General features: G+C 38.5%; 1 protein-coding gene across 2 annotated transcripts in view; it reads left to right on the top strand.

The window, feature by feature from the left end:
* The window catches only part of dcc (DCC netrin 1 receptor), a 1120333-nt gene that overhangs the window by 1039478 nt on the left and 67845 nt on the right, over window positions 1–13010 (top strand). For both annotated transcript variants that reach the window (XM_008117567.3, XM_008117566.3), the window contains exon 23: window positions 8153–8315. In XM_008117567.3, coding sequence (XP_008115774.2) covers window positions 8153–8315 — 163 coding nt within the window. The remainder of the gene's footprint in view (window positions 1–8152; window positions 8316–13010) is intronic.

Raw genomic sequence — 13010 nt, 5'->3', positions numbered from 1 at the left:
AAATATTAAAATATACAAACATTAACACAGAATTAAATATAAACCATTAAAACATATTCAAAGTTAAAAACCACAGCTCCCTTGACTTAAAATCCTTCTTCTTTAAAAGCCTCTTTGAATAAAAAAAATGTGTTAGTAGAGCCTTGAAATCGGTTATGTAACAACTTATATGAATGAGTTTAGAACCATAAAAGCTATTCAACAGTGGAACTCTCTGCTTTGGAGTGTGGTGGAAGCACCTTCTTTGAAGGCTTTTAAATAGACGTTGGATGGCCATCTGTTGTGGGTGATTTGATTGTGCTTTTCCTGCATGGCAGGGGGTTAGATTAGATGGCCCATGTGGTGTCTTCCAGCTCTATGATTCTATAATACTAGGAGTTTATGGCATAGAGCTAAGTTAGCCTGTGGGTAATGAGAAAATGTATAAGGGTGCTATTCATAGAATCAAAGCATTTGAAAGGGGATCATAGGCTATTAAATCTACCCACCCAAGTAGGGAACTGTCCATCCTCTTTTGGAAGACATCCAGAAAAGGACTCCCTGCTGCCTTAATGATCCCCCCCTCCAAAATATATATATATACTTATGCAGGTGTAAATGAGACCCCTGCTATATAAATACAGAACTAAATTGATTTATTATCTGAAGCCCATTAAACACCTAGAGATGTGACTCTATTTCAAAACAGAACATATAGTCTCCATACACCTTGATTTGTGGCATCCAGTTCAATAGTATAGTAGCCAATGGGTAGGATGTGGTTCAAAAGAAGCTAATGTTTTACAAAGGTGTCTTTTATGGGATCATCTGTTAGCAGGACGCCAATGAGTCATCATTTCACCACATAACCAACCCACACTGTGAACTCTAGTTGGCTGTTGTAAATTAATGTGGATGTTTGTTTGGATTTTATGTTATTATATAATTTTGTTTGACTACATGTAGGGGCCGGGCTGTGGCGCAGGCTGGTGAGCAGCCTGCTGCAATAAATCACTCTGACCATGAGGTCATGAGTTCGAGGCCAACCTGTGGCGGGTGAGCACCCATCAATTAAAAAATAAAAAATAGCCCCTGCTCGTTGCTGACCTAGCAACCCGAAAGATAGTTGTGTCTATCAAGTAGGAAATAAGGTACCACTTAAAAAGTGGGGAGGCAAATTTAACTAATTTACGACGTTGGAATGAGGAAGTGCCATCACAGTGGATAATGAAGCAGCTGCTCCCCCCTGTGGCCAGAATCGAACATCCCCTCAGGAGAAGGTTAAATTGCCTCTGCGTCTGTCTTTGTCTCAGTTCTATGTGTATATGGGCATTGAATGTTTGCCATATATGTATATAATGTGATCCGCCCTGAGTCTCCTTCAGGGTGAGAACGGCGGAATATAAATGCTGTAAATAAATAAAATAAATAATAATCTATTGATGTTAAGTTTAATTTACTGATGTTAAATTTTAAATTGATGGTAGGTTTTAATGTTATTTTTATATGCGGGGTTTCTCTAGGATTTTATGTCAGTATTTGTTTGTTTATGGAGGCATTGAATATTTGCCATTCTATGTTGGAATCCACCCTGAGTCCCCTTGGGGAGATAGGACGGAATACAAATAAAGTTTTATCATCACCATCATCATCATCATCATCATCATCATCATCATCATCATCATCATCATCATCATCATTTGGTGGAAAGCACAGCTCCTTTGCTATGCCAGAACTCTATACTGTCTCACATAGAGGGTGCACCAACTTTTACTTAGAACAGAGGAAGGGAAGGAATGAACAATGTCATCACTAGCTTGTTTGTTTTTTTGTTATTATTGAAATACTTGTATGGAGAAACATAGGATATTACCACATTAGGGTATACTCTGTTTTTGAGACCCTTTGAATACTATTCCAAGTGGGTCCTATCACTTGACATTTGCCCCACTCCATCAGTGATCTGTTGGAATCCATCTGAAAAACATCACATAAACAGGGTAATTGCACATTGTAATAATTTACTATGATTTTATATGTTGCTGTGGTGCGGTTTTTACGTGATCAGAATATCAGTATGCATCCCATCTGCTAAAATCTCAGGAGAACAGTAGTTCAAGATTTCCAGGCTACGTCACTGCGCAATATTAGATTTTTAAAAAAAAAAAAAATAGTGAGGTAGGGAGGCATTCGAACAGATTGGGAAGAGCCAACCTTCTGTAATGTGATGAGTCAAAGTGCAGTATTTTCACATCAAAAGAATTGTATTAGTCAGGTGTTGTGGGGAGAATATTCATCCCATCTGAATATAGTATGCATCCCAACCTAACAAAATACAAGATGCATATTGATATAAAGGGATTATATCCCACTGTGACATAGTTTTGTGCACACCAAAACAGATTCCCCCAAAGTTTTATGCTAAATTATTCTCAGAATCAATGTATGTGGTTTAAATGCAATAAAACACATTTTTGACACTGTTGGAATTTGGTAGATAAACTTTAGTGGATTTCACGATTTGCTTCATTGTTAAGAGGCCATGAAGGATCCTAAAGATGGATTAGTATCTTCTTAAAGATACTGTTAAGTTCCTTTTGGAACTTGTGAATCATTAAATCAGATGTTAGACTTCAAGATACAACTGAAGACCTATCTCTTCTGGCAGGCCTACTCAGTAAATTTTTAAGTGTAAATTTGAACCTGAAATTTGAAGGTTATTGGTATTGGTCTCTGTTGTATGCATTTTGATATATTCAATTTAATAGTGGTGCATTTATCTGTCTGTTTTAATCATTTTGTACCCTGCCTCAAGCCATAGAGAGAAGCTAACACATTGTGAGACTAGGGATGCACAGTAGTCCCCTTTTGAGGGACCTTGGAGGGCTTCATCTCATCACACTATGCACTCTTATTACAAAAATCAAAACAAATTTGATGCCAAGACCTTTACCTTCCTGGAGACTGGAGAAAATCTTTGGAGCTGTCTGTTTGTTCTTTTGGTGTTTCAGAGAGCTACATGGAGAAAAGGGAGGTCATGATAGTTCCATCGACTTGCAGCACAGCATTGAATTTCAAGCACTGTCTTCAAAGTTGCTTCAGATTCAATGCTGTGTATAGTATAAAGTTGCATGTATTGACATGCCACATTTTAATTGGATTTGCTTACTAAAGCATAGAATAGTCTATTATTTCTATAAAAGCCGACACATGCCTTGTTTTTTGAAGTTTGTACAAAGAAGTATATTTTCTGGCACAAAAATCCCTTGCTGTGGTTTCATTGACTAAAACAAAACTTCCTCAAACTATGGTAGGTTCCAGTGATTACAAAGATAACAGTCATAATGTTGAATCAAGTGTGCTACATCAATGCATTAAATGCACATAATTTTTGGTAAATTTTGAAACATGCATTAAAACAGGCATTCAGATGAGCCAATAGTGAGAAGATTCATTGTGCCATACACAAATAAAACTCCCTCTCTGCTGTTATCTAACAGATAATTATTATCATTTAAAGAATGCCAACAATGGTCAACTAATGCTGTTAATGTGAAGTAAGGACATAGGAACTGAGCCAGATAACTCCAAAAATATTTTTGGTTAAGCATTTTGTTCACATAGTGCAGAACCACTTTCTAATGGGAAATTGCTGATGTTCCCCACATCAGCACACCCACTGATGTTTCCCAGCAACAGTTAATGAGAAGCATGTTTTCTCTGATGCCAGAATGATATATATGCCTTTCATGAGAAGCAGCCATTGATTCCCTATTCTCCATGAATTCGTACTACTCACCTTTAATAACATCCAAGTTAGCACCCAATAATAGTTGTGAACTCAATCCTTTAACTATGTGCCATGTGAAGAACTGTAATCAGCCCTCCGCATTGACTGGGGTTGGGGACATAAGACCACCATGAAAGCGAAAAACTGTGAATAAACATAATGATATTTTAAAATTATGGGATTTGTTGTTTATTGCTTTATATATTTAATATATGTGTACACACACACATACACACACACACACGTACACACACACTATATATATATATATATATATATATATATATACTCTCTCTCTCTCTCTCTCTCTCTCTCTCTCTACATACACACACACACACACACACACATATATATATATAGATAGATAGAGAGAGAGAGAGAGAGAGAGAGAATATATATACACTCTGGAGCCCCTGGTGGCGCAATGTGTTACAGCGCTGAGCTGCTGAACTTGTGGACTGAAAGGTCGCAGGTTTGAATCTGGGGAGCAGAGTGAACTCCCACTGTTAGCCCCAGCTTCTGCCAACCTAGCAGTTCAAAAACATGCAAATGTGAGTAGATCAATAGGTACCGCTCCAGTGGGAAAATAATGGTGCTCCATGCAGTCATGCCGGCCACATGACCTTGGAGGTATCTATGGACAATGCCAGCTCTTTGGCTTAGAAATGGAGGTGGGCACCAACTCCCAGAGTCGAACACGACTGGACTTAACGTCAGGGAAAACCTTTACCTTTACCTGTATATACACAAATACTTTTAAAGACCTGAAGCAACACAGGTTTCTCAGAATGGCTCCATGGTCAACATCTGCTGTAAGCTAAGCATATAATCACATGGGAGAACCTAGAAATTCCTAAAGAGACATTTAAATCAAATCTATGAATAATCAAATCTGCAAAAATCAAAATCGCAAATGTGAGGGGCTATTGGTCCTTCTCTTTTATCTGATCCAAATGTCTCCCCATTTAATACCCAGTAAATGAGAAGCATCCCACTTGTACATTTGCCGATCTTAACAACAAAAGGAGCGATGATAGTTTCTTGTTTTGCTGTTGGATGTTTATGATTATAATTGGTAGCAGTGGTGTTCCATTATTTAACCTTTGAAAAATTATCATTTAGTCCAAAAATAATTTCAGTGCTGTGCAGATATTAAATGCTGAGAAAAATCCTGTTTGCAAATGGCACTAAGAGACATAACAAAGGGGGGGGGGGGAGAGAGAGAGAGAGAGAAAAGGAAGGAGGAAGGAAGGAGGAAGGAAGGAAGGAGAGAGGGAGGGAGAGAAGGAAGGGACTAATGATAGAGTAGCAACACTTTCACTGGCTGATTGTTAGAAGCCAGTTGCTTTCTCCCTTGCTCTGATCTTCTTCTTGGGTGGCTTTTAGGCTTAGGCTAATGGAAGAAGCCCGGGTGCCTTTCCCCTCGAGTCTCACAGTCCCAGCAAGTTCCTGTTTTCTGTATTACTGTGATTTCTCAAAGCATAAATTTGCCATGTTTTATGGCACCATTCTGAACTCAGGCCTGTCCTTCAGAGTAGAATTCATATATCTTGGCAGGCATTAAATTGTATCTGCTTTTATAGGCAGGCTCTTCTATATAAAGGGGGGGGAGTGGGGGAGTAAATCTGTGTCATTTGAACATCATGCAGTTTCACTTCGTTCACATCAAGTCACTCAGATATTTCTCATAAACTGTGACCTTTTTTTGGTAATGACATAGACATGTTTCTACAGCCTAGATAACTTTGATGTACTTTTCAGAGGTCTTCCCCTTGTTTTTGAAATCTCTCATCAGCAGTCATGTTTTGCTTAAAGCAGTGATCATGCACAGTAAGGAGTTTTGAGCAATTGAAAATACACCGAGGAAGGGAGATGGAGACCAAACAAGGTGGCTTCATCTACCACCATGATCCTGCTGCATCTGCTGCAGCCCAGTTGAACATCTGTTTGACATCCACTGGCCAGAAGGAGAATTTACCTAAGGTTATAAGCTCAAAGCAACAGCACATGTTTCATGTTACATAAGCAGTGGGATATAATGATATCTCATACAATATTAATATACATTATGAATAAATAAGAACAATATTTTACATTATTTTAAATATATATTTTAATAATGTTCTGTTCTTTGTCATTCTGTACTTGAAGCCCAAAACCTTATTAGAGTCATAGTGATGGTTCAACAAGGGGGATAAAATGGTAGAATCTAAGGTTTAGACAGAACCACAAGGGCATTCTAGTGCAATCTCCTGTAATGTAGGACACAACTAAAAGCACTGCTAAAAGATGGGCATCTGGAATTTATCTGAAGACCTCCAAGGAATATTGTCTGAAATCCAGTAGGAATCTTTACATAAGAGGATCTACACTTGTGGAAAATAGCATTGAGTGATTTCACCATGTCTATATTTAACAAGGTGATGATGTTACTACGGTATATAGAAAAGTGATTGATGCTCACTGGGACACCAGTTAGGACATGATGATGTTCATTGTGCCCAGGGAAAAATTGTCTTCTCGGGAATTTGCTAGGTCCCCCAAGGGATTATATGCTTTGTGTCCTCCAGATGTTATCACAGAGTTGTGTTGGAGGACCTAGCACATTTCTAGAGAGAATAACTTTCTAGGTCTTCCATGAAAACTCATTTGTATGTTGGGACCAAAAGTAAGATAATTTATTGGTGTTTGATAATATCTGCAGTTTCATACAGGAAAGCATTTACTTTGGTTAAATTCAGTGTGCTTCTATCTGCAGTACTGGAGGTAGATATAGCAACCTGCCATACTGTGAATACTTATGTCCTTGTGGGACAGAGAAAGTAGAAAGTATGGGGCATGTTCTATTGTACTGTTCTTTCTATCATGACCTTCAGTGCCATTTTATTAATCCAGTTTTACCAAGAAGTAGTTAGTTTTTGTGCAGCAGCAATAGTTTGTTGGCACAGGATGCGGTCTTATATCTTAAAGGTATCACCACTTGTGCTAATTTTTATCATTGCAATATAAATATTCAACACTGTTTCTTTAATCATATTCAAATATTGTGCTTTAGTAGCATGGCTCTGTGTTCTATTCACCGCATAATGCTTTTTTGCATTAGTGGTCATTGACCAAAATAAATAAATACACATATATCCACAATTTCAAGTAACTTCAGTTTAACCAGGAACAAATCTTCCATGGATATGGAGATCTTACTGTATTGAGACAGTGGCTAGGGAAAGTTCAGGCCCATCAGTAGAAAGAAACTAATGTACATCGGGACACTCTTTCTAGTGATCTGATATTCATATTTGCAATTCACTGGTTGGGTTCCACAGCAACTTTGCTATGAACCCAAGTATGTATGATTTTTTTAAAAAGTAGACCACAGTATAAAATTGTGGCAATTGTTAGAAATGCTTCTATAGTAGCAGTTGAGTTACAGGGAGAAGGAACTAAAGTGTGTTCACACTACAGTACAATTTGAAGTAGGATAAAACCTTACAAGTTGGTGATATTTTCACCACATTTGGTGTTGCATTCAGATAGTAAGTGCCCATTTGACTAAGTTTTTTTAGACAAAAATTCCATTCATACAATCTTCACTGAGGTTGAAAAGTCACTATAAAACAATGTGTGCAATATTTTAATGTGATCTCTCTCTCTCTCTCTCTCTCTCTCTCACACACACACACACACACACACACGCATACACACACAGTACAATGATAACACAGTCCAACAAATAAAATTTTGGTTTTTTGGTTTTTGGGTTCTTGGGGTTATTTCTGGCACTGATTCATAAAATTGCATTGGATAGACTGTATCAGTTCTAATTTCTTAGATATGGCAATTATGATTTTCTGTGGGCAAGCAGATGGTGATTGGTAGATGGCATATGTTATGTATCTCAATAACTAGAACTGATAGGGAAAAGCTGGTGCCATTTTTGTAATCAGCAGGTCAAATATATTTGGAAACAGAGCTAACATTTGAGGCATCAAAATATGTGTTGGACAATGTAATATTGCCATCACTCCAGGTTGTAAGATTGCAGTTCCTAAATCACAGAAAGTACTGGTATCTTGAATCTTACTTCAGAGAACATTTTCAGAAGACCAAGCCAGGTAAAGAAAAACAATCTCACCCCAGAGATGTGCATATGAAGCAGTCTTCAATGATTCCAACTATAAGATTATTTATGCTGTTCTTTATAATGAAGTGAATATGGAACTAGGCTAACATTTTAATCAGTAAGAATGATAAAATAAGACTTCATGAATAATTGCCAAAGGGTCTAAAAGTTCTTGTTTGGGGAATTCCAGTATTATGTAATAGCTATTTGCACCATTTTGATAGCCATTTATGTCATTTCAATAACTATTTATGTTGTTTCAGAACCCCCCATTGGGCAAATGCATCCTCCACATGGAAGTGTAACACCCCAGAAGAACAGCAATCTTCTTGTCATCATCGTTGTCACTGTTGGAGTTGTGACTGTGGTCGTAGTGGTGATTGTGGCTGTGATTTGTACTAGGCGATCGTCAGCACAACAGAGGAAGTAAGTAATTTGGACAGTTCTCTTTACTACCAATGTAAAAATACTTGCAATTTTTCTCGACCTGAGCACTTTGTCTCAAGTCATAGACATCCTGCTAGGAATGGTCAATTGCTAGTGAAAAATGTTTTAGTTTTAGACCACCCTGCCAGTCAAATTAAGGTTGAAAATGAAGAAAGGCACAGGACTTCAATTCCAAACTTCTAAGATTTCATGTTCCAAAGACTAGGAATGGGTGGACAATTACCAGTTTTATATTAAAAATGCAGATGTGGAATTCTTATAAAAATGAAATGAAATGAACTGAATTCTCACCTATTCCTTCAACTTGTCCCAGTCTGCCTAATGGTGGAATTGTCACTGGAGTTTGTCCTTTTCCTCTTAGCAATAATTCCCTCAGGAATATGTTTCTCCTGCTCTCCATCCAGCTAATACCCTACCATGTGAGCTCCCACCCAGCCCAATGACTCCAGAAATGAAAGAGGAGAAAATGGAATAGACGTAGAATAGTTCTTTTTATGCTGTTAAAAGCCAACAAGTGGACTTCAAGAATATATTGAGAAACTATAATATGCTCCTTTTAGAATAAATTATGTCACACAATAATCAGAGCAAGATAAAATGGTGACTGAGAACTTTAAAGCTATCTGGAGTTTTGGAGTTTGGTGCCATCTCTATGCAGATGACACTCAACTCTACTACTCCTTTCCACCGAATTCCAAGGAAGCTCCTCTTGTTCTGGACTGGTGCCTGGCCGCTGTGATGGACTGGATGAGGGCTAACAAGCTGAAACTTAATCCTGACAAGACAGAGGTCCTCCAGGTCAGTCGTACTGCGGAGTGGGGTATAGGGTGGCAACCTGTGCTCTACTGGGTCACACTTCCCCTGAAGACATAGGTCCGCAGTCTGGGAGTCCTCCTGGACTCAGCACTGACGCTTGATGCTCAGGTGTCGACAGTGGCTGGAAGGGCTTTCACACAGTTAAAGCTTGTGCACTCACGGGACCCAAAGCTGCTTACAACATATTAGAACCACATAAACAGCATTCAGAATACATCAGTAATAAATATAAGAATCATAAAATAAACAAATTAAGAAAACAACTAAAATATATATTCACATTCATGTAGCATCATATCGCAGTTGAAGGGAGATGTTGACAAGCTGGAAAGCGTCCAGAGGAGGGCAACTAAAATGATCAAAGATCTGGAGAACAAGCCCTATGAGGAGAGGCTTAAAGAACTGGGCATGTTTAGCCTGCAGAAGAGAAGGCTGAGAGGAGACATGATAGCCATGTACAAATATGTGAGGGGAAGTCATAGGGAGGAGGGAGCAAGCTTGTTTTCTGCTGCCCTGCAGACTAGGACACAGAACAATGGCTTCAAACTACAGGAAAGGAGATTCCACCTGAACATTAGGAAGAACTTCCTCACTGTGAGGGCTGTTCGGCAGTGGAACTCTCTTCCCCGGACTGTGGTGGAGGCTCCTTCTTTGGAGGCTTTTAAACAGAGGCTGGATGGCCATCTGTCGGGGGTGCTTTGAATGCGATTTCCTGCTTCTTGGCAGGGGGTTGGACTGGATGGCCCATGAGGTCTCTTTCAACTCTACTATTCTATGATTCTATGATTCTATGAGACATATATTGCACTTTACTCCAGCCCATAAAAATGATATTTCCTGTCACTCCTGATTAATTTTCTTCACTAAAAGCCTGTTTAAACACGAAGTTTTTTAGTTGGTTCTTAAAAGAAGCAAGAGCAGGAGTTGTTTTAATTGTCTTTGGGAGGGTGTTCCATGGGGTAGGGATGGCCACCGAGAATGCCTTCTCCCTTGTCGATGTCAGTCGCATTTGCTATGATGGTGGAAGTGAGAATAGGGCCTCCCCTGAAGATCTTAAAGAGTGGACCGGTTGGTATGAGGAGATGCAGTCAGATAAGTAAGTTGGACCTGAACTGTTTAGAGCTTTAAAGGTCAAAAACAGCACCTTGAATTGGACTCAGAAACAAATTGGCAGCCAGTGAAGGTGCTGTAGCAGAGGGATTGACCACTCCCTGGATCCAGCACCTGTAAGTAACCTGTATGATTTTTAAAAGCATCACTCCTGTGTGGATTGTGGATTCTGTTGTACTTTGTGACATGGACAACAAAGCTGCTTCTGAATATCTTCAGACTGAATAGCTAAATATTTTCTCACTATGTTTCTGATGCTCATAATGCAACATTACAGTTCCAAATCTTGCCTGTTCAGGGCTAAGTCTAGATATGTTTGAACTGTGCACAGAAGCCTCCTTCCCCCTGTGAACCCTATAACAGCAGCATGAAAAGTTAAAAAAAACCCTCTCATTTTCGAATATCATATATCCTTTTTGCACTAAGGCACAGAGAATGATATGTAATACTATGGGATGGGGCATATTTCATACCACAAATTCAAGGAGTTGCCAAGGCGAATTAGGCATGCAGGAAAAAGGTCTCCTTGGGCTTCCTTTGCATTTGTTTACAACTGTATATGAGTAGAATCCCTACCTGGTAGAGGACTGATATTGTGAAATAGCTGGTTCAAACTGGGAAAAGAAAAAACGGCACTTCAACAAGGCAGCCGGCCAGCTATTGGAGGAACGGATGCTAATGACTTCTGAGCTCTCATTTCACTTGCTTTGCCACATTTCAATGCACAAGAGGGTAGAGCATTACAGCATAACATTGCAAACAGCTTCGAAGTTGCTACTTGCAAATAACTAGTTGATTGTATTTATAGAATCGCAGAGTTGGAGGGGACCTCAAGGACCATCTGGGACAATTCCTACCAGTCCCAATATTCAGTTTCATTCTCCAGTAACAAAGGCATAACAAAGTAACCTTGCTGTTGTAAGTCAATGAGAAATAATTTCTTTCTGAAGTGCTTTTCAGTGGGAAGTATGGCCAGTAAATTGTAATAGAGGAATCTCATGAGATACAAGTAGTCCCTCATATTCTGTTGTGGGTCTTGAGACACTGATGGTGTGAATGGGAGAATAGAGAGTTTTTTCTAACTGCAATAAGTTGCTTGTAGCATATTTTAAAAATATAACAGTAACTAGCTACTTTGGGAACATAAAACTATAATTATAATTAACCAATGATAAAAATAACTTTTTGTGCTCTGATCAAAAGACTATAGACAAATGGAGTTGAATTGTATAAAACTAAAAATTTACTATTGTCACTCACACTCAGAATGCTGGCAGAAGCCTTGAATAAAATAGGAACCACTTTCTCAGTTGCAGTGAAGGTTAGTAATGTTCAGTTTGAGTGATTTTTCCTCAATACTGAATTGCATGATGGTCGTTGTCCCACACTAACTAACTGAGAAATGGGGAAGAAACAGAAACAGGTAACTTCAGGTGTCTGGAGAAATTGCTTATTTTTAAACCATTCACAAGACAAAATGCATATAAAACAGAAATTGGAAGGGAAAAAACTATTAAAAAGAAAAAGTAAGCAGGAACGTCTTAACCATCAAAACCATCTTTTTGTTAGAAATCAGCCACTCGTCTGAGCCAAAGTAACTCTGACTTGCCATATGGCATAGTTATAGATGGCATAAGCATTTTTCAGGGAAAGCAAACATTTCAGTGTGACTCTGCCATCTTTGAGTGCCTTTGTTCTTTGTATCCAATTGGTATTCAACATGTATAGCTAAGAGCACAATGTTCAGGATTTGTATCTAAATATAAAGAATTAGTGGTGCCCATCATTCCTCACCCTATAAGGGCGAAGGTTGCTCTGGTTTGCAGTCTAGCAATATCCATGCATCGGCACCTGCTTCCCACCTGTACATTACACAGGGCAAAGGTGTGGTGACTGGGACCATGGGACCGGACTGAGAGGCATCCATGCAATAAAAATAAGCTGTTACCAGCACACATCTAACCCTTTTCAAGAACAGCGGTATGAATGTGCCTTTATAAATGTATAGGGCATATGAATTGCCTTGACGGGGTGGAGGAGAGAAAGCATTTGTTCATATTTCATCTCTAGCATATTCCATCAATAAACACTCATATTTTGTCACTGTCAATATCCAGTCAAATGCCACTTTGAAGCTCCCAGTCTGCACTTCCTGGAATGCCTATACCCTGTATTAGGTGATTTGAATGAATATGAAAGAATCCTTCTTTGTGTATCTTTTGAAACAATTATAAAGTTATGCAAATTAATTTATGTATCGTTTCAGAAGCAAACCGAAGGTATAAGTTGTAATGTATTTAAAAACACAAAGTTAAAAAGCTTGGCATTATACTAAATGTCCTTTGATCAGTTAATGTAGCAACTTAATGTAATAATTTAATAACTGTCCTCAGTTATTACAAGGAGGAATTCCATAAGCTATGTATGCAACACACTGGGTGTACTGTTTATTCCATCATGCTTGTTAGTTTCATGGCTCCCTTTCCCATCCTTGATCTTTACCATCTTTCATGAGTGTGAAGAGAAGAAATAAAACAGTAAATAGTCTAGGGATGTAAAAGAATTCCACTAAGTAAAAAAAAATCACAAAGGAACTTTCCATTTTGTGCCTCCTTGGATGTGCTAGAAGACAAAAAAGCTGTATAGTTCCATGTCTGCATTTCTGAGACTTAAATAAAACAAGCAGAAGACCACACGTCCATTTTAAAAATTGATACATTATAAAGATGAAACATATGAACATAACTA

This window comes from Anolis carolinensis, chromosome 2 (genome assembly GCF_035594765.1).
Source record: "Anolis carolinensis isolate JA03-04 chromosome 2, rAnoCar3.1.pri, whole genome shotgun sequence".
Classification (NCBI taxonomy): domain Eukaryota; kingdom Metazoa; phylum Chordata; class Lepidosauria; order Squamata; family Dactyloidae; genus Anolis; species Anolis carolinensis.
Note: the sequence above shows the minus strand (reverse complement) of the source record. Positions and strands in the feature narration are given on the sequence as shown.